We start from the raw sequence: 20394 nt of genomic DNA, 5'->3' as shown, positions 1-20394 counted from the left end.
ACCCACCCACGCTGCACGCTGCCTCGTACAACTGCATCGCCAGTACAATTATGTATGCTCCTACGCTAAACGCTCACACGCACACACGCACACACGCATGCGCACACGCACACGCACGCATTACGATCCAGCCGCAACACCTTATGTGATGGTGATAATCTCGCCGTGCGCATCGCGCAGCACGACCAGGTCGCACGGAATCGTCTCCCCCGTGTCCATGTACGTGAGCAGCGTAGGATCCAGCGGGTCGACCTTGATGACCATCTTCTCGACCCACTGCCGGCCCAGCACGACGTCAAAGTGCTGCTCCTCGCTCAGCATGACGTTGTGGACTGCCGTCCGGCTCCCGACTGTGATGGGCACATTGCCGAGGATCTTGAGCCCCGTGTATCCGCCCATACCTGGGCCGTGCTTCTTGGACAACAGGCCGTGGCGGACGGCGAACGCGCGTGAGAGGTAGATGTTGCGGTACCCCGCCTTCAGGAGCATGCGGACGTTGTCTACATTGCCGACCTTGCCCACAACGGTGCGCACCCCATTGTTGGCGTGGAATTCCTCAAACTGGCGTCGCTTGACGTCGCCCAGTGGCTCTGCGTTGTCATCCCCCCACTTTGACCGCCGAGAAGTGGTGGAGCGCATGGAGCGCACGCTGCGGGCGCCGGGAGTGCGTGAGCGGTTCTTCTCTGCGTTTGGAATACACAAAGTCGTCGTTGCCACCACACCATCATTTGCCAATTGCCGAGCGGACTGAGAGCGCGCCACAGATCCAGCAACGGACCCGGCGTGTGAGGTTCGGCGGTCCTGCCCTCCGGCCTTGACCCTGTTCGGGGTGCGGTACGCGGGCGGCGGGACCAGACCGTTCGAAGTCATGGGGTCGGGAGAAGAGGGCTGTACGACATGCAACGTGATGCTCGGAGTAGGGTTGTTTTCGGCGTCAGAGCGGAAACGCGCGGTTACGATGGCGAGGTCGTCGTCTGGTGTGAGCGGGTTGTGGCGGGGCAGGTCTCCTCCTTCCTCCATCGCCCTCTACCGCTCTGCGCCCTACGCTCGCCTAACTCCCTCCCATCCCTCCTCTATCCCTTCATCGCTCCCATCCTCTTGTATCACTCCCTCCTTGCCATCTCGCCCTCCTCACCTCCACCCTCCCCTAGCCAACTCACCATCCTCCAGCGCCCACCGGTCGCCCTCGAACTCGTAGACAACCCCCGCGCCCTCCTCGCGGCGCCGCACCGCCTCCGCATCACGTGCCGACAACCGCGCCTTGGCCACGATGCGCTCGATGAGCGCAGCACAATCCTCGTTCTCTGCTCATCAGCTCCGTCAGCGGCGGGACGCACCCTTCGCGGCCAGCGCGAACGTCTTGGACGGCGCGTGGACGTTGTAGATGAACATGGGTGAAGGTGAGGGTGAGGTGAAGGCGAGGAGAATGGAGAGTCGGAGGCGGAAGAAGAGGGGTGGAGATGAAAGTGGATGGATGGATGAAAGATGAAAGATGAACGATGGATGAAAGATGGACTGGAGCAGGTGGAGGAAGAAGGTGGAGAAGCGAAATGAAACGACTAGGATGGACGGGCGATGGAATGCGGCAACAATGTCCTTTCCGGTCTCAGGGTTGGCCGGCCCACGAGGCCACCCTCTTCCGCTGCCGTTGCCGCAGTCGCTCATCGCCTCGCATCCTCCCACCGCGTCCAGCTCCGCGCTCGCCATCATGCATGCAGCACTCATCATCCACATCTCCACATCTGTACGAGACGCACGTGTCTCTGTCTGCTCCCTGCTCACCCCGAGTCTACACACTGCACCCGATCGCCTTCCCCTGCACGCTGCCCTGTCGGGGTTGGCGTGGAGCCAAATTATCCGGTACAGCCGACGCGTCAACAATGACATCACATCACATGTGCAAGCCAGGGTGACGTAACTCGTACTCTGTACACAAATGTCCGGCAGTGTACGTAGTGTCCAGCGTCCAACTACGGCTCTTTTAACCTATAATAATGCGCGTCCTTATCGCCCCCCACTAACGCTTCAGTAGCGGCTGCGTCGCGTCAAAGTCTCGTAATCCACGCGATTGCGCCACGCTCGTGACCATCTGCTCGTGGTTCATCGAACGCCGGTGCTCATTCACATCCACCCAGCTGCGCGGGCGGTCAGACACGCCGCCGGCGCCTTGCGCGTGTCGCGGGCCCGGTACGAGCGTCCGCATCGTAACGGGCGTCCCGATGGTCACAAACTCTGCGACGTCGTCGTTGTATCGCGGTGGTGGGCCGGAAATGGCGGGCTCAGCCACCTGGACCAGACTCGAAGGACGCGAGAGGCGGTCGAGCGACGCCTGCGAGCGCGAGCGCGGCACCAGCACTGGTGAGTTTGGCGCGCTTGTGCGCGAGCTCGGGCGCATGACGGGTGAGTTGGGCTCAGAAAATCCGTCCGTGTAGCGCGTGGGGAAGGTCGATGCGATACCGGCACCATATGGCGCGTACGGGTCGGTGTATCCACTCGTCCGCTGCGAGGGGGAGCCAAGCACTTCCTGCCCGTCGTACTTTCCTGAATCGCTGCGAGAGGCAAAGAATGGCTCAGTGGACGACGGGTGCTGCGGCAGGCCAAAGAGGATCGAATCCTCGAGCTCGATCTCATCGTTGTGGCGCCGACTTCTGCGGCATGCATACCACCCACCGATGATCAAGGCGAGGCCGGCGATGCTGCTTACGGACGCGATTGCGGCCACAGCGCCGGTGCTTAACCCAGAGTTCGGCCCCTCGTCGACCGTGGTGATGTTGGTCGTGACTGCCCCAGGTATGATAATTGTGGTGGTGCGCCCCTGTTCATCCGTGGTGGTGAGCTGCGTCGGTGGTGCCGTGGAGACTTTGGTGGTTGTCTTGACCTTGTCAGGTTTTGGCGCTTCACTCGATTGGCTCGGCGCCGGCGTCTGGCTCGTTTGCTGACTGGTGGTTTCCGAGGTGGAGGCTGATGTGGAAGGTGAGGACGTGGTGGTGGAGGGGGAGGAAGAGAAGGAGGATGGAACAGTAGAGTCCGAGGTGGACGTGCTGCTTGAGCTCGATGTGCTCGAGCTCGGTTGTGAACACACGTTGGCGTAGGCTGGGCAGTCGGCGTGGCACCCGACTTGGCCAAGGATGTGCGAGTAATCAGTGCCGTTGGAGGTCACGACTACCGACGCGATGCTTCTAGGCGGGAGATCGACGGACCACACACACGAGTCGCCAGTTGCGCTTAGAACGCAGGCATCTGTGTCGCCTGCGGCGTTGACGACTTTGCTGGGTGTGAGCGGGATGTTTGAAGAAGAGGGGGCTGAAAGAGGGGCGTGGGGTGGGTGAAGTGAGAAAGTGGATGAGGGAGGAAGGTGGCGCAACTCACGCGGAGACGGGTGCACTAGCTCCAGTCCAAGTGATGGTGCAGCGGCTGCACACGGCAAGGTCGGGTCTACATGCCCAGTTCCAACCAGTTGGCTCGGCGACGACTGCGGAGGCGAACAGGGAGAGGAGTAGGGCGGGGTGCATGGGGAGGGGGAAGTGGGGAGGGGGGAGGGGGGAGTGGGGAGGAGGGGCAGATGAGGGGTGAGGCGTTGTTGATGAGTTGGGGTGTACGAAGGTAAGAGATGCGTGAAATGAGAGTGATGCAGTGTGGGTGTGAGTGTTTGAACTGAGTCGAGAGATAGAGAGAGAGAGAGAGAGAGAGAAAGAGAGAGAGATGCGCAATGATCAACTTTGAGAGGAACTGGAGGCTGGAGGAGTTGAAGGAGCGAGGAGGTGGCCGTGGTGGCCGTGGTGGCCAGGTGGTGAGCTTGGACCGGGCGGCGGTGTTGGGGGGAGTCTCTGTGCGTTGTCGATGGGAAATGAGCCGGATGGGGGAGTGGAGAGGGTTGAAGAGGATGGAGGGCATGAAGGGGTCGAGCGAGGTAGACGCCTAGAGGCCTAGAGGGAGGTGCATGAGATGGTGTCTCGCACCGAAGAGTCAGGTTCTCTTGTTGCAGCTGGCACATTCTACCCTCGCTGCTTAGATCACACGATGCGATGAGATGCGATGAGAGATCATGAGAGATGACAAGACTTGCGTTGACAAAGTCTAAGGAGATCAGCATGATTTAAAGAGACCATATTCTGCATGCATGTCGCTGGCATAGGTGGCCAACATGGCCAGCAGCCAGCTCGAGGATGCAGGATGCAGCTCTGTAGGTTTATCTCGCACAGACATGGCAGAGTAGCAGGATGGCAGGGGAAAACAACGCACGGACGACGCCATGCGCCGCGCGCCACGACCAAAGATACCCCTCCCTCGATCCCTCACTGCCTTGGCACTGTGCTTGATGCATGCATTTCTTGACAACGATACAACATGATACTACTCCCTTACCCAACAGCCTGCAACCGATCCTCCTCTACAAAGATCTGTGGCCGCGATGGCCGCCGACGCAGGTCGTCTTCCTCCTCAATCACACCCATCATTGCGTGCCGGTTCCCCCGCGAAAAGTACATGGCTGGCTCACGCCGCTGCACCGCCGCCTGCGTAATAAGACAGTACCGCACGCTCTGATGTCAGCTCCATCGCCCAACGTGACTGACTGATCCAGGCACCTCAAACATGGCGTCCACAAGAACTTCCTCGAGGACACCGCGCAGTCCGCGCGCGCCACCCCCTCTGTCCAGACCCTCCTGCGCAATCGCCTGCAGCGCACGACGGGTAAACACCAGCTCAGACCCGTAGCGGTGGAAGAGTGCCTTGTACTGCTTGATAAGGGCGTTGCGCGGCTCTGTCAAGATGCGGACCAGGTCGTCCACTGCCAACGGGTGGAGAGAGGACACGATGGGCAAACGCCCCAGGAACTCGGGAATAAGACCATAGTCCTTCAGGTCGGCCATGGTCGGCTTGAGCGTACCAGTGACGACGGGGCTCGAGAGTGGGGCGCCAAAGCCTATCGACTGTGCGTTAGCTGACGCGAGATGCTGGCAGGCTTACCCCCTTGCCTAGCCTGCGCTGGATAATGGGGTCCAGTCCCACGAATGCGCCGGAAAGGATGAACAGGATGTTGCTTGTGTCGACGACATAGGTGTCTCCCTTGTTGGCTGCCGTCAGCTCAACACTCAATTTGTCAAGCCACACTCACGCGGGCTGCTGCCGCCGCCACTGAAGCCCGGCAGACCTTCCCGCACGCCCTTCTTGCCGGGCGCGTTGCCGAAAGTTCGGTTCATCGGGTTGTTGGGATTCCACTCTGGCGCCTCTGGGAAAGTCGATTCCGACTTGGGCGGGCTGCTAGGTCCTAGCGAATTCGTGTGGGCGCTGGGAGAAGGCGGGTTCGACCCAATGGGCGCAGCCTTCGCCGATAGAGTCACTGTCGTGCCCTCGAGGATGCGTAGCAGAGCTTGCTGAACACCCTCGCCGCCGACATCGCGGCCACCACCCCACGTGCCGAGCTCGTTGCCACCCCGGCGAGCGAGCTTGTCCACCTCGTCGATGTGCACGATGCCAACCCTGCATGTTAGTTGGCCAACAACGCTAGAGCTCACTCAGCCCGCCCAACATCATAGTCCGCTGCCTGTAGAAGTCGAAGGATGCAGCTCTCCACGTCCTCGCCGACGTCTGACTGTCAGTCCAACACCTTCTCGTTCGACCCACATCCTGCTTGCGTGTAAGTTGTCGCGTCGCACGAAACGAACGGCACATCAAGGGCCCGTGCAAGGGTCTTTGCCATCAATGTCTTGCCGGTACCCGTCGGGCCGCTACGTGTCAGCTTCTGGATGAGAACTCTGCCTTACACGACAAGAACGTTGCTCTTCTCGACGGTGACATCGATGTCTTCCGGGAGGGGCCTTTGACCCATGGCTTCGTTAAGCTCCTCAGCGCGACGCGCCCGAGCTTCCTCCTCAACCCGTTTGGCCTCGCGTCGCTCTTCGTCGACCTTGCGCTTTCGCGAGCGCTCCTCTGCCTTTGAGTCTTCGGTCACAGTAGCGGCACCTTCCTCCCGCGTCCGACGGCCCACCCGCGCGAGGAGCGTAGGAGGGGGTCGGCGTGACGAGAAATACCCGCTCCCCCTTGCTTCCATCAGCATTCACCTTTGCCAGACGTACTGCTCCACTTCTCCTCAGCGATGCTATGCGTGAGGGTGGGGTCTGACGAGTCCGCCACCAACGTCGCGTCTGGGATGCCGTTCGTCTTCTCAAAGTCGGCGTCAAACGACGACGGCACATGTACGGCGTCCTTGCTGTCAAAGGCCGGAGATGTGGGCATCATGGCAGCCATGGGCTCGGGAGCGGGGTTGATGCGTGGCTCGATGCGGCGGTAGTGGTTGAACACACTTAGGAGGGTCAGGCACCACTACGGGCGGGAGGCAGGGTGGGTACTCACGCCACCGACAAGACCTTCTTCGCCGCATCCTGACCGATCACGTATTGAGATAGATGATTGAAGAGCTTGTGCATCAGTGGGTTGCCTATCGACGCGTAACTCACGTCCTTTGGCGACCTGGTGGGCGCGACGGTGGAGTTGAGTCGCGCGGCAAGCTTGGGCGAGAGCCGCAGCCTGATTCGCGCCCGTGACAGCATGACGAGTGGCGACGATGGGAGTGTAGAGTGTCTAGTTTATCAAATAAGCAGCGTTGAGCTGGACAAAGCAACGTCGAGGGACAACAAGCAGACAGTGAGGGAGTGGTTGGAGGTGAAGTGGATGCGTTGTGGCTGGTGAGAGGAGAGGAGGGAGGATCGAGTCGTTGATCGTTGATCGATGAATGGTGCTCGGCTGGAGTGCCTATGGATGCCGAGAGTGATACGGTGATACGGTGGCGTGTCTGCGTGTGCGGGGGAACCCTTTCCCCTCCACCCTCCCTCCACCCAGGCGGTCAACTCCGTCGCCCAAAGCCACCCCTGCCCCACAACCTCCCCATTCCAAGCGGCCGTGGGAAAGCTAAATCCTCACCTAACAATCACGTGACCACACTCACAATCGGCTTGTGCCCCCCCTCATCACCGTCGAGATGAGTGGTTGTCCCGACGTCGCTCTTTCTTACACTCCCCATCCTCCTCTGATCCATCCCAACTCATCACTCCTCCCGAGTTCCCATCCATATACATCAATCTCCTTTTATCTTACTCCTCGCGAGCCTTTCGACAATTTCATCCCACATCCAAATCATCCCCTCCCGCACAACACCTCATCGGCTCCAGTTTGCCCGACACCCACCGCCTCCACACCTGCTTTGCTCGCGCTATATCCTCTCACGCTTGAGCTAGCACAATGGCTGCGCTAGCCGACCCAAGGCGGACTGAGCCCATGGACTTGGCCACGGACCTCAACAACCCCGACCGCAACAACCGTCGTGTCGCCTAGTGAGTCACCCCTCTCAGCTAAACTGACGCGCAGTTTCTATGACCGTGGGTCGCCACTCCTCCACCGCTAATGACAGACGATGTTGGCAACTATCACTTCTTCCTGGGTCACCCCATGAAGCCGCACCGTATCCGCATGACGCACAACCTCGTTTCCAACTACGGATTGTGCGATGAGCAAGAGTACGACGCACCCGACGAGGTGGGCGAAGGGATGCGCGCGCTCAATGACCCCACCGCCGGCATGGACGAGGAAATGCAGGAGGCAGCCAAGTGGGAGCGCCGCATCATGAATGGCTCACGCGGCAAGGCCATGCAAGTTTTTGTGCGTACGCTTGCCAGCAGCGCTGACAGACAGAGGCCCCGCCGCGCCACAAAGACTGACATGACCAAGTTCCATACCGACGAGTACATCGATCTCCTCGAAGCGGTCACCCCTGAGACCGCGGATGCGCTCACCGGCGGCGGCACCAGGTGTAAGTTGTCTACATGATGTCGAGGGTCGCCGCTGACTTCCAGGCCTTACTGGCGAAGATTGTCCCGCCTTCGAGGGCGTGTTCGAGTTCTGCACGATCTCGGCCGGTGGCTCCCTTGGTGCTGCAGAGAAGCTCAACTCCGGCCATGCGGATGTGGCTGTGAACTGGGCTGGCGGCTTGCACCACGCGAAGAAGTCGGAGGCTTCTGGTTTCTGCTACGTCAATGATATGTGAGTTCGAGACACGCTGCACCGCTAATACCAGCGTCCTGGGCATTCTTGAGCTGCTTCGCATACACCCGCGCGTGCTCTATATTGACGTCGACGTTCATCACGGCGATGGTGTAGAGGAGGCCTTTTACACCACCGATCGCGTCATGACTTGTTCTTTCCACCGTTTCGGCGAGTTCTTCCCCGGCACTGGTGACGTGCGCGATACTGGTATTAAGCGCGGCAAGGGCTACGCTGTCAACGTCCCTCTTCGCGACGGCATCACCGACGCCACCTATCACTCGGTGTTCAAGCCTGTAAGATCCGCGATGTTTCTACAGCTGACCGCAGATCATTAAGCAGATCATGGACACCTTCCGTCCCGGAGCCGTCGTCCTGCAGCTGGGAGCCGACTCTCTGTCAGGTGACAAGCTGGGTGGCTTCAATCTCACTCTCGACGGCCACTCCATGTGCGCTCGCTATGTGCGATCCTTCAACGTCCCTGTGATGATGGTAGGGGGCGGAGGCTACACCATGTGAGTTGATCATTGTCCTGTGCGAAGAACCACTCGCTGACGTTAATAGCAAGAACGTCTCGAAGGCGTGGACGAAGGAGACTTCGATCATGTGCGGCGTCGAGCTTCCAGAAGACCTCCCCTTCAACCGATACATGGAATACTTTGGACCAAGATACAAGCTAGAGGTTCTGCCGACCAACGTCGACGATCACAACCCACCTGAGTACCTGGAGGCGCTTAAGCGCCAGGTGTTTGAGAACCTGCGCCAGCTTCCTCACGCGCCAGGCGTACAAATGCGCGAGGTATCCAGCAAGCCCCTTTCGCGCGTCTTGGGCATCAGCAAGGAAGACGACGATGACGACCCGGACAACGAGTTGGACCAGCGCATAAGAAGTAGGTCGAATCAACGCTTACGCTGACTCTAGAAATCTTCCGCCAGCGCAACGGCGGCGGCGAGGAGTCGGAGTCTGACTCGGACTCTGACATCGGCGCGCACGCCCACCGCAGCCGCGCGCGGCGGCAAGGAGGGTTGCCGTTGCGCCCGAACCCGCGGCCTCGTGTCAACGGCTACCCGGCCAGCAAGCGCCAGGCATCCCTATCGCCAGAAGGGAGCGAGGGGGATGGGCGCAAGAAGCGCACCTTTTTCTCGTCGCGCGTAGGCGATGGGACATGGGACCCTACAATGTTGCTCAATGGCGGAAAGGCGCCGGACGACGGCTTGGTCAACGGTGTCAAGCCCAAGCTGTTCGGCGGTATTCCTGAGACGTGGAACGTTGGCCGGACAAGTCGCGCCGGTAGCCCCATGAGCGTCACCTAGGCCAGCTTAGGCATAGACGTGTAGAGTACTGTAGTCATGTATTTGTTTCGAAACTCTCGCAGACGACAGTATCTGTTACGAAACTCTCCAGACTGCAGTATTTGTTTCGGAACTCTCGCAGGGAGGGATTGTGCTCTGGGAATTATACCGTAGGTGGTTTTAGTGGCGAATCACTAACGGAGGCCGAAACAAGTTTGGCAAGGCACGTAGAGTCGCCACCTAAAAAAAGACAACTTGGATCATCTTACATCAACATTCCCCATATCGCCATGTCTCAACAGGTCTGCCGGCACTATCTTTCTGGGTAGGCAAGATGGTTTGGCAGCAGCTGACAGCAGCAACTGTCGCTTTGGCTCCAACTGCCGCTTCGCGCACCCACCACGCGACTCGCGGGGCGGATTCAGCGGAGCCAGCAGCTTCTCAACCACAAACATGCAACCGCTGGGATCACGCTCCCAGACAACCAAGTACCAGTTTAAGTGAGCATCTACCAGCGTCGTCCGCTCTCGAAGTTCCTTGGGAAACTCGAGGTGTTGGCGCGTCGCTCTTGCCACAGCCTCTGGGTCCCCTCGTCCCACAACCCCTCACTAACCCCTGCCCTCTCCACCCCACCTTCTCCTTGTTCTGAACTCACACCAGCGAGGACACCATCCGTCTCGAGCTCGGCCCCGAGCGCCCACAATGGCCCGCCTCCGTCTTTGGCGCGGCAAAATACGAGCCGAACGTACTTGGCACCGACGTCTCGGCCGAGGAGTTGCGGTGGAAGAGCGTGCAGGCGCTGAAGGCTGGCAACGCGCAGGCGTACATTGAAGAGGAAGCGCAAGTGTTCAATAACGCCAAGAATACCCTCGACAATGCTCTGCGCAATCTGAGCCAGGTTACGAGGGCTGCGGAGCGGCTACACGACGTGCGCTTCAAGGACGGGGCACTGGGCGGTCCTCGGCCCGCAGACTTTTCAGAAGCTGCCGTGTTGAGCGGAACCAACACCACCGCGGGGAGCGGAGGATTTGGGCATAGTGCGTTTGGCAGTGGAGCAAGCGGCGCGGCTAGTGGCAGTGCCTTTGGCGCAACGGCCGGACCCAGCGCGTTTGGCAGCTCAAGCTTTGGACAGAAGCCCTCAGGAGCGTTTGGGACTTCTTCTTCTCCCGTGAAGAGCGCGTTTGGGACTTCAGCATTTGGCTCTGGATCTGGATCTGGATCTGGATCTGGATCCGGGGGATTTGGGACCACGCCCGGTACAGGGAGCGCGTTCGGGCAGAGCGCGTTTGGCCAGAAGCCCGGGGGCTCTACATTTGGCCAAACTGCATTTGGGAGCGGGTCATCCAGCGGCGCGTTTGGCAATGCCGCGCCTCAGACCCAGACGACGTCCGCATTTGGGTCAAGTTCTACGCCACAGGCCGGGTCAGCCTTCGGGCAGAGCGCATTCGGGCAGAAGCCCGGCGGCAGCGCATTTGGATCCAGCGCGTTTGGGCAGTCCTCTCAGACGCAAGGGGGATTCGGCTCTTCGACCACGACTCCCGCGCCCGGCGCCGGCTTCGGGCAAAGCGCATTTGGCAAGTCTACGACGGCGCCCGCAGCCGGGACAGGATTCGGACAGAGCGCGTTTGGGGCCTCGACGACGCAGGGCTCCGCCTTCGGACAGAGCGCGTTCGGCAAGCCCGCGACGGGGGCATTCGGCGCGCCGACCAGCGCCTTTGGCAGCAACACAACTACAAACAATAACACAACGACGACGTCCAGTGCGTTTGGCAGCAGCACCGCGACTAGTGCTTTCGGGAGCGCGGCTCCCACGAGCGCGTTTGGGAGCGCGAACGCTGCCCCGGCAGCAGGCGGGTTTGGGCAGTCAGCATTTGGCAAGCCCGCGTCTGGGTTCGGCCAGTCCGCCTTTGGCCAGAGTTCGACCCCGCAGGGTTTTGGGCAGCCCTCGCAGCCCTCGCAGACGCAGCCCCAGTCCGCCTTCGGGTCTGCTGCGCCGACGTCTGCTTTCGGGCAGGCGTCGCAGCCCTCCGCGTTTGGCCAGAGCGCATTCAGCAAGCCTTCTACATCAGCATTCGGCACCGCCGCGACGGCATCGACCCCGGCGCCCAGCGCATTCGGCTCGACGCCCCCTGCACCTGCCCAGAGTGCATTTGGTTCGACGTCCTCCGCGCCAGCCGCGAGTGCATTCGGCTCCACGCCACCTGCACCTACGAGTGCATTTGGTTCGTCTGCACCCACAAGCGCATTTGGGTCTACCTCGGCTGCCGCCACAAGCGCTTTCGGCTCGACTCCTGCGGGTGCGTTCGGCTCAACCCCGGCCGCCGGCACCAGTGCCTTCGGGTCGGCGAGTGCGTTTGGGCAGGCCAAGCCGGCGACGTCCGCATTTGGCTCCTCCGCCCCTGCCAGCGCTTTCGGGCAGCAAAACGGGACCGCGATCGGCAAGCCCCCCGCGGGATCTGCCTTCGGCGGGGCTGGCAAGCCCGCCGCCAGTGGAGCACAAGGCGGCTGGAGCTGGGACGACCCGTGGTCCGCCTTCCTGCCTGGTGGCCCGGAGGCGGAGGGGCTGGACCCGGCGGTCGAGGCGGCGTTCAAGGCCGCGTCGTTCGAGATGGACGCGATTCCGCTGCTCCCGCCGCCTGTGGCGCTGCGGGGCTAGCGAGTGGGGGAACCGAGCGGTCAGTGAGCGGAGGGGTATGAGGGTGTGAAGGGTATGAGGGAGGGGTATAGGGATATGTAGCATATGCATGCAATCCTACCACATGAGAGGCGATGATATGGACGCGTGTCGACTTGAGGCGCGCCCAGCATCCGAAGCCCGGCTTGAGGGCGGGTCGGAGCATAGAGCCTCGCGGGCTTATCTATGCGAGGAGAGGGCGTACACTCGGCGGGGTCCGCACTGCGCGGGCGCCGGGAGGGAGTGCGGGAGGGGGCAGGAAGTGGGAGGCGGGTGCGGCGTTCGTTTGGCGGGGGGAGAAGGGCTGGGCTGTAGTGAGTGTTGGAGTGAGAGTTGAGGGGGGCGTGGAGCGGGAGGCAGGCGCAAGCCTCGACGTAGAGTGGAGGATGGGGCGGGGCGCCTCGGTCGCGCTTGGCCAGACAGCCGCGCGCTTGGGCGTGGGCGCGTCTGGGTCTGCTCTGCCCGCCTTGTCTGGCAAGTCTGGGGCCGGGGGCTTAGGCTTGATGGCTTCTGCGAGGGCCGCGACGGAGAGCTTGGAATGTGGCAGCGCATGGGGCGCCGTGACTTGTCTAGGCTCTGCTACGCTTGGCTGGCTCGGGCTGGGCGGCGAGGGCGAGGGCGAGGGCGACACGGCGGAAATGGCAGGGCGGGGGAGGGACATGGTCGAGATGCTGCCATCCCTCGGCAACGGCGGGGGTGGAGCGGGTGACGGCGTGCTCGAGGGGGAGTGTGGGCGGGCGGGGCGGACGGGGGGCACGGCGGGGGGTTCGTCGAGGGGCATGGGCGGCGCGCTCCCTCTCTTCTCGATCTGCGGGTTCGGCGGCGCGCCGGACATGAGCGCGATGCGCGCCCGTGATGTTCCCGGAGGAGCGGGGGGTTGCGCGCCGGGCGGGAGGCGGGGGATGGGCGGGCTTGAAAGCCGCAGGGCGGGGACAGCGAGTGGGAGGGCCATGCTCGCGCGCCGTGGGGGCAGTGTGCGGCGGGCATTTGCTGCGTCCCATGCTGCGAGGCGGGGGTCGAAGGAGCGGCGGCGGGTGGATGGCGACAGGCTCAAGGAGGGAGAGGGAGAGAGGGAGAGGGTGGGCGAGAGAGGAGGGGAGAGCGCGAACACGTCGTAGGATGTCGGGGGGAGGGAATGGGGTCTGGGCCGCCCGGGGCTGGGCGCGGGGGAGATGCCAGGCGGGCAGGACATGCGCAACGGCGGCATGGGTGAGGGGGGCATGCGTGGTGAGGGTGCTGATAGATGAGGGAAAGGAGAGGGCATGCGCGGCGAGGGCGGGGGCATGCGTGGAGAGGGAGACGGCAATAGGCTGGGCGACGGGATGAACGACGACATGTGAGGCGACATGTGCGGCGACAGCGGCGACGCGTATGACGGGGGCGAGGGCAGCGGCGGGTGCGGTGCGTCGAAGGGATGCGCGGGTGGAAGGTCGGGATGTCCACATGTGCAGCGCGGGAGGGTGGGTTCGGCGCGGCGGAGGTGAGGTTCTGACCTTGTGCGCATGCGGAGGTGAGTGCGCGAGGGGAGCGTCGATGCGATGCCGGAGGGCGCGTGCTCGTTTACTGCTGTGGGCTTCGGGGGCCGCTTGTCGCGGCGGAAGGGGCGGAGGAGGTCGACCATGGGTGAGAGGGAGATGAGAGTTAGTGAATGAGTCAGTTTGATTGAGTTGGCGAAGAGATGCGGAGGTGTACGCGATCAGTGCGTCGTCATCACCGGGGTCGGGGTGCGCGGGGCCCAAGTGGCTTGGATGACGAGAGCGGCATGGAGATTGCTGGAAGCTGCGGAGTGCGAGGAGGACGGACACTTACTGGTCACTGATGCATACCATGAGTAGCGAGCACTGAGCACTGGTGGTCGGGAGACGGCGGAGGTGAGATCGGCCACCATTGGCAAGGGAGACGTGGTCGAGATACGCAGCTGAGTACTGTGCTCGCTATCACGTTCGCTCCTGGCCGTGGAACGCTGCGGCGACGGGCATCTCGGACATGATATGGGCAATGCAACGCTCGCTCGTACACTCGGCACTTGGCACTTGCTTATACCATCCCCCAAACCACCATCTTGCCATTTATTAATCGTCGCCGATCGCCACACACCTCGGTGACATGATTCCAGCTTATCTCACCGGATTTCGGCTTTGCCTGATCCGACATTCCTGACAACATCATCTCAGCTGACTGCATTCCGCCACCTCTCTCCTGCCCACCCACTCCTCCCGCGCCTTGCCACGCACTCTCCTCGGTCCAACCCCGCACCCCGAGTTCCAGCCGATCTGCTGACCCTCTCCAACCTCTCCTGACGACCCGTGTGCCCGCTGACCGCAACATGAGTGACGAGGCGCGGGCTTGGCCGTGAGTGGTAGCGAGGGGGACACAGGGGTAGAGTGAGCAGGAGTATATATGCAAGCCATGCTGCAAGACGACGACGCTCTGGTATCTCATTCTCACCCACCCTCCTCGTCCATTCAACCCCACCCCCCCCCCCAACACCCCACCATGTCCAACGAGCGCAAGCCCCCTATCCTCCGCGAAGTCCCCCGCGCCCAAGTCACCGACCCCAACGTCTTGGAGTACTACAACAAGCTCTTCGGGGACCGGGACCCGGTCAAAGAGCGCGGCACAGCGACCGGCACGCCCGGCGACTGGTGGCCGACGTTTGCGCTCACGCCCGACATCTTCAAGCACTGCACCGACGGCTTCAAGCTGTACCGCAACCCTGAGCGCAAGCTGGACCCCGTGCTGCGCGAGCTGGGCCAAACGCGCGCCGGCTGGGTCAAAGGCTCGCAATTCGTCTTCTCGCAGCACTGCAAGTCGCTGCGCGGGCTCGGCGTGTCCGAGGCCAAGATCCGCAGCATCGCATTCTGGGCCGTCGCAGACTGCTACGACGACAAGGAGCGCACTGTGCTCGCATACACCGACGCGCTGATGATGGGCGACGGGCGCGTGCCCCTCGAAGTGTACGACAAGCTCAAGACGTTCATGGACGACGTCGAGATCATGGAGTTTACGTACATTACATGCCTGTACGGCATGCACGCCGTCATGACGCGCGCACTCCGCCTCGAGTACGATGCGCGCGAGGACCCCATTGTCGAGATTGCGGCCCCCGAGGGCTTCAGCGCCGCAGACTTCCTTGGAGGAAGCAAGAAGCCGCAGCAGCAGTAGGGGTTCTTTCTGCGTGTGTAGTATAGAAGTGATGTATCTGTGTTTGCCTGTGGGTTGTTCGAGCTTTGGGTGTGACGGCGGTGCACATCGTCGGAGACGAGCGAGCGGTAGCAGCTGGTGGTCCATCTACAATATCGGGCAACATCGACCACATCTCATTCAAACTACCGAGGTACACATACAACCCACCCCCATACTCCTACCGCGACTCCCCACCCCTCATCCTCGTGGTCTTCTCACTCCGCATGGTCCTCAACCTCGCCCTCGCGCTCCGAGGCCGCATCCGCCTCGTCGACCAGCACGCCGCTGCTCTCGCTCTCAGCCTTGTACGGACTGAGGGGAACCTGGTTGCGGTCGTCACCCTTCTCCTTCTCAGCGTCCGCCGCATTGGGGCCCGCCACCTCCGTGTGCAGAATGTCGAGCACACCGTCGCGGTAATGCGCGAATGCCTGCGTCTTCGTCGGCACCACGCAGTCGATGATGGGCGTGTCGTGGACTCCGTGCTCGTCCTGGTGATGTCAGCAGTGCTATTTCCGCATCGGCAGCTATTTCCGAGCTACTGCGCCGGCTACATGTAGCCGGATACTTGGGCACCAAGACCATGAGTGCGTGCTCGCCGCTCGCCACACGCCACACGCCACACGCCGCACTCACCTTCCACACCTTGACGGTCACGCCGCTGGCGCGCATGCCTTCGACAAGTGCCTTGTCTTCGTCCGAAAACACTTCGATGCCGCCGTACGTCACGAACACTGGCGTGTCACGCAGGAAGCGCCAGTGCCCGTCCTCCGCGAGGGCGGGGGAGAAGAATGCGCCGCGCTTCTCCTCGTCCGCGTAGTGCCGCGTGGCACTGGCGATCGCCTTGCGCAGCTTGTCTTTGGTGAGGTAGTCGAGGGTGTGCCGCTCCCAACTGGGGAAGCCGCACGTAAAGTCGACCCAAGGGGAGATGAGGGCGAGGCCGCCAGGCAGCGGCTGGCCAAGCGCATGCAGCTGGGTGACGAGGGCGAGGGCGAGGTGCGCGCCCGCCGAGTCGCCGGTGACGACGATCTGTGCCGCCGAAAAGCCCATGCCGGTGACGTGTGCCCATGCCGCGAGCGCGTCGAGCAGCGGCGCGGGGAACGCCGTGTCGTCCGTCAGCGACTTGCGGTACTGCGCGCAATAGACGCGGTGGCCGGTCTCGGCCGCGAGGCGGTGCGGGAAAGCCGTCCACAGCGGGTGGCCACGGATGTAGGCGCCGCCGTGGATGTAGAGGACTATGCGCTCGTCTGGGCGTGCGGGGCCGCTCGCGACGCCCGACGGCGTGAGGAGGAAGCCGGGCATGTCGATGGCTTTGGCGGGGCCCGCGGCGTAGTGCACACGCCAAGAGGCGAGCGCGGGCGCGGCCGTCACGACCTCGACTTTGAGGGCGGGGCGGCGGCCGGCTGTGCTCGGCACCGCCCAGCGCGCGGCCCGTGTCTCGGGCGGCGGGAGGACGGGCACGAGCAGCGAGAGGTAGCGCAGCACACGGAAGATGATGAACGTCTTCAGCGTGAAGCCGCGCGGACGGGTGAAGAGGTACCGCAGGACGTTGGCGGGGAGGGAGGCGAGGATGAGGAGGAGCGCTGGGACGGAGAGCGCATTGTTGAGCGCCGCGGAGCGGCCGGTCGGGCCGGTGTAGGCGCCTCGGCGCAGCGTGAGGGCCGTGGGCATGGTGGTGGTGGGAGTGGAGGGCGATGAGGGGAGGAGTGGTAGCGATAGCGAGTGAAGTAGCGGCCATGGCCGTAGTTTGGTGGCCGGCCATGGCCGGAGAGGGGACGAGGACCGGATACCTGCCGCCCAGGGGGTAGCCGGTGGTGAGGCCGGAATGGGCGATCCGGGGCGGCTGGGGGACGACGTCATGCCTCGAAACCGAGACAGAGAGAGTCTGTGCCGCCACGCTGCTTGCTTTGTGCGGCCTTGGGAGCTTGGGAGAGTGTGGGAACGAGGATAGGAGTGAGAATGGAAATGCACATGCGTCTTGAGGCGGAATCAGCACGGCAACTCTTGCTCCGGGTTGGAAAAACGTGGTAGACATGGGCGATCGCCGGGTCATTCCCGATCGAGCCGGACGTGGCAGTGGAGAGGTTAAACACGGCGTACGGCGTACGGCGGCGTGCCGGGTGCCGCGCGCTCGTGATTATTCACCTTGGGACGCGGGCCAGCCCAGGCTAAACCGATGCCCGAGGCCCTAGCCCTGGCACTGGCAAGGCGATCTGTGCAAGTGGCGCCGCCGCCGCCGCCGCCGCCATCTTCCGCCTCGTCGAGAGTACGCGAGAGGTGACAGCCAAGGCGGCATTCTGCCTGACCCTGTTTCTTCCAGCTTGCACCGAGATGCAACGTGGCGACGTCGCACACTCAGTCCGCTCTGGTAGCCTCGGCACGCCGTCCGCTCGTCATCGCAGTGCAGCGCAGGCCGACGCGGCCGGACCGCCCTGAAGACCCCCCGATGAGAGCGGAGAGGTGAACGGCGACGCGACAGCGAGGAGGGCAATGTGGTGTACGAGATTACGCGGAGAGAGCAGAAAGACAGTGGAATCCAGGCTTTGTGCCTGAAATGAGCGACTAGCGCATAGGGCGAGGTCCCCACGGGGAGAGAGAGAGGTGTAGATGACAGGCGGCAACTCCGAGGAATCGTATCTCCCTCTTGATCTCTCCCCCGTCGCTCTCCTCTTCCGCGCTCTCGCTCAAGCCACGGCATGTGTCCTGCGCTTGCCAGACCTGCGACGTGCGGCTGCCTCTGCCCACTTGCACTCTATCGCCCGCGATCTCATTCGCTGCCGCTCCCCCCCCCCCCCCACCACGGCCTCCACCGAACCCGGTTACCCCTCACCTCGCCTCAGCCGTAACCCGCGGCGCAGCCCACCTTGCACCACCTGCATAATTCCTATTCATTTCCTCCTCACATCTCTCTCTCCCTCTTCTTTCTCTATCTCTCCCCTCCCCTCACCTAATCCTCCACCAAATCCACAATGACCAAGAACGACGCTCCTAAGCCCAAGTCGTACGAGGCCGACCGCGACTCGTCCTCCAGGCAGACCATCTACACCGCCTCTAACGGCGCCCCCGTCGCCCACCCCTACGCCTCCCAGCGCGCAGGCAACGGCGGCCTCCTCCTCCAGGACTTCCACCTCATCGACCTCCTCGCCCACTTTGACCGCGAGCGTATCCCCGAGCGTGTCGTCCACGCCAAGGGCTCCGGCGCTCACGGTATCTGGGAGTCGACTGCTGGTGCCGAGGACCTCTCGTGCGCCGACTTTCTGAAGAAGGGCAAGACCTGCCCCATCACTATCCGCTTCAGCACTGTCGGTGGTGAGAGCGGATCCAGCGACAACGCGCGTGACCCCCGTGGCTTTGCGGTCAAGTTCAAGACTGAGGAGGGCAACTTTGACTTTGTTGGCAACAACGTGAGTCTTGGGAAACGGGCTGACGGCGTCATGCCGAGCCCCAGCCCCCCCCTTCTCATGCCTCATTGCGCCCAGAAAACTAACACCCAGACCCCGGTCTTTTTCCTCCGTGACCCCGCCAAGTTCCCCCACTTCATCCACACCCAGAAGCGCCACCCGGCGACTCACCTCGGCGGCGGCGATGACTCGACCATGTTCTGGGACTACCTCTCGAACAACCCCGAGTCGATCCACCAGGTCATGGTGAGTTTATTTTTTGCGCGGCTTTGCATAGGGTGGCGAGCCAGTCAGCGGCTAGACGATTGTAGATGGAGCGGAGAACGGCGGAGCAGGGTAACAGGCTCGGCGATCACTCGCCACCATCGGACCTTGCCCACCTTGTCAGATCCGGGATTCGCCTCTCATCGGCGAACATCGGCGAGGTTGTGTGTCTCTGCCTCTGCCTCAGTCGGGCTGGAGCTTACAGCCCTTGCTGCATGCGTGCGCGCTCTTCGCGCATGCACAGGCGCATGAGCTGCAGAAGGATTGAGAGTGGGAAGTGGCGAGCTCTCTCATGCGCCTCGGAAATACTATCCCGCCGGATATCCCAACCCACGCCCAATCACCCCCCGCTGACACCAGATCCTCATGTCGGACCGCGGCATCCCGGACGGCTTCCGCCACATGCACGGCTACTACGGACACACGCTCAAGCTCGTCAACAAGGACGGGCAGTGGGTGTACGCGCAGCTGCACCTGATCTCGAACCAGGGGATCAAGACGCTCACGAACGAGGAGGCGGGCAAGCTGTCGCCCGACCACGGCCAGAAGGACCTGTACGAGGCGATTGAGCGCGGCGAGCACCCGTCGTGGACGCTCAAGGTGCAGACGATGACGCAGGAGCAGGCGGTGGACGCGTGGGAGAACAAGGGCATCAACGTGCACGACCTGACGCACATCTGGCCGCACGGCGACTACCCGCTGCGCGAGCTCGGCAAGATCACGCTCACGACCAACGCGGCCAACTACTTCGCCGAGGTCGAGCAGGCCGCCTTTTCGCCCTCGCACATGGTGCCGGGCATCGAGCCGTCGGCCGACCCCGTCCTCCAGTCCCGCCTCTTCAGCTACCCCGACACGCACAGGCACCGCCTCGGCGCCAACTACCACCAGCTGCCCGTCAACCAGCCGGCCACCGGCTTCGTGCCCGCCAGCTTCCAGCGCGACGGCCCCATGGCGTTCTACAACCAAGGCGGCCGCCCCGGATACCTCTCGACGCAGGACCCCGTCAAGTTCCTCCCGCCCAAGGTCAACGTCAACAAGGTGCACGCCAACTTTGTCGGCCAGGCCGTGCAGTACCTCTCCGAGATCCGGCCCGAGGACTTCAACGCCCCCCGCAACCTCTGGACCAAGGTGTTCTCCGAGGGCGAGCGCACGCGCCTCATCGAGACCGTGTCCGGCCACATGAGCACCTGCAAGGACAAGGAGATCATCCGCCGCCAGATCGCCATCTTCCGCGAGGTCCATCCCGACATTGCTACGCGCCTCGAGAAGGCCACCGGCGTCCAGGGCCACAAGACCATCCGCGGCGTCCAGTTCAACGGGTCTACCAACGCCATGGACAAGGGCCGCACCATCCCCGCTAACAACGTTCCCGGCATCAACGAGGGCGTCCCCAACAACGGCGCCGTCCAGCGTTCCGCCAAGCTCTAAGCTTAGCAAGCATTGTAGTCAGCCCGTGTATTTGGGAGGGATGGGTAGTTTTGTGTTCAGTAGATGTTGCATATGCAAGGAGAAGTATGGCTAGGGATAGCGGGTGGGCGGGTG

At 62.6% G+C, this 20394-nt stretch overlaps 10 protein-coding genes across 10 annotated transcripts; 4 read left to right on the top strand and 6 right to left on the bottom strand.

The window, feature by feature from the left end:
* Window positions 1-141: 141 nt before the first annotated feature.
* Window positions 142-1392, bottom strand: COLE_03834 (uncharacterized protein; the record flags this gene model as incomplete). The annotated part of the gene is made up of 3 exons (XM_018421307.2): window positions 142-974; window positions 1161-1304; window positions 1338-1392. The coding sequence occupies 3 exons, from the start codon at window positions 1390-1392 to the stop codon at window positions 142-144; spliced, it is 1032 nt and encodes a 343-aa protein (XP_018279709.1).
* Window positions 1393-4361: 2969 nt separating this feature from the next.
* On the bottom strand, window positions 4362-6551 carry COLE_03833 (uncharacterized protein; the record flags this gene model as incomplete). The annotated part of the gene is made up of 10 exons (XM_018422874.2): window positions 4362-4541; window positions 4575-4931; window positions 4969-5075; window positions 5117-5481; window positions 5517-5589; window positions 5626-5729; window positions 5766-6045; window positions 6078-6304; window positions 6355-6419; window positions 6459-6551. The coding sequence occupies 10 exons, from the start codon at window positions 6549-6551 to the stop codon at window positions 4362-4364; spliced, it is 1851 nt and encodes a 616-aa protein (XP_018279708.1).
* Window positions 6552-7401: 850 nt separating this feature from the next.
* On the top strand, window positions 7402-8953 carry COLE_03832 (uncharacterized protein; the record flags this gene model as incomplete). The annotated part of the gene is made up of 6 exons (XM_018422873.2): window positions 7402-7656; window positions 7690-7807; window positions 7851-8037; window positions 8072-8333; window positions 8368-8552; window positions 8602-8953. The coding sequence occupies 6 exons, from the start codon at window positions 7402-7404 to the stop codon at window positions 8951-8953; spliced, it is 1359 nt and encodes a 452-aa protein (XP_018279707.2).
* A 667-nt stretch (window positions 8954-9620) lies between these two features.
* COLE_03831 (uncharacterized protein) lies at window positions 9621-11986 on the top strand (the record flags this gene model as incomplete). Its single annotated transcript, XM_018422872.2, has 3 exons — window positions 9621-9655; window positions 9690-9830; window positions 9991-11986. The coding sequence occupies 3 exons, from the start codon at window positions 9621-9623 to the stop codon at window positions 11984-11986; spliced, it is 2172 nt and encodes a 723-aa protein (XP_018279706.1).
* A 202-nt stretch (window positions 11987-12188) lies between these two features.
* COLE_03830 (uncharacterized protein) lies at window positions 12189-13625 on the bottom strand (the record flags this gene model as incomplete). Its single annotated transcript, XM_018425314.1, has 1 exon — window positions 12189-13625. One exon carries the CDS (start codon window positions 13623-13625, stop codon window positions 12189-12191), a length of 1437 nt encoding a protein of 478 aa, XP_018279705.1.
* A 544-nt stretch (window positions 13626-14169) lies between these two features.
* COLE_03829 (uncharacterized protein) lies at window positions 14170-14415 on the bottom strand (the record flags this gene model as incomplete). Its single annotated transcript, XM_018422871.2, has 1 exon — window positions 14170-14415. The coding sequence occupies one exon, from the start codon at window positions 14413-14415 to the stop codon at window positions 14170-14172; it is 246 nt and encodes an 81-aa protein (XP_018279704.1).
* Window positions 14416-14500: 85 nt separating this feature from the next.
* Window positions 14501-15169, top strand: COLE_03828 (uncharacterized protein; the record flags this gene model as incomplete). Its single annotated transcript, XM_018422870.2, has 1 exon — window positions 14501-15169. One exon carries the CDS (start codon window positions 14501-14503, stop codon window positions 15167-15169), a length of 669 nt encoding a protein of 222 aa, XP_018279703.1.
* Window positions 15170-15541: 372 nt separating this feature from the next.
* Window positions 15542-17047, bottom strand: COLE_03827 (uncharacterized protein; the record flags this gene model as incomplete). Its single annotated transcript, XM_018427322.2, has 1 exon — window positions 15542-17047. The coding sequence occupies one exon, from the start codon at window positions 17045-17047 to the stop codon at window positions 15542-15544; it is 1506 nt and encodes a 501-aa protein (XP_018279702.1).
* A 328-nt stretch (window positions 17048-17375) lies between these two features.
* On the bottom strand, window positions 17376-17885 carry COLE_03826 (uncharacterized protein; the record flags this gene model as incomplete). The annotated part of the gene is made up of 1 exon (XM_018427323.2): window positions 17376-17885. One exon carries the CDS (start codon window positions 17883-17885, stop codon window positions 17376-17378), a length of 510 nt encoding a protein of 169 aa, XP_018279701.1.
* A 271-nt stretch (window positions 17886-18156) lies between these two features.
* Window positions 18157-20280, top strand: COLE_03825 (uncharacterized protein; the record flags this gene model as incomplete). Its single annotated transcript, XM_018422869.2, has 3 exons — window positions 18157-18591; window positions 18682-18834; window positions 19213-20280. The coding sequence occupies 3 exons, from the start codon at window positions 18157-18159 to the stop codon at window positions 20278-20280; spliced, it is 1656 nt and encodes a 551-aa protein (XP_018279700.1).
* Between the last annotated feature and the right edge of the window lie 114 nt (window positions 20281-20394).

This window comes from Cutaneotrichosporon oleaginosum (genome assembly GCF_008065305.1).
Source record: "Cutaneotrichosporon oleaginosum strain ATCC 20508 chromosome Unknown ATCC20508_contig03, whole genome shotgun sequence".
In the NCBI taxonomy this organism is placed as follows: Eukaryota; Fungi; Basidiomycota; class Tremellomycetes; order Trichosporonales; family Trichosporonaceae; genus Cutaneotrichosporon; species Cutaneotrichosporon oleaginosum.
Note: the sequence above shows the minus strand (reverse complement) of the source record. Positions and strands in the feature narration are given on the sequence as shown.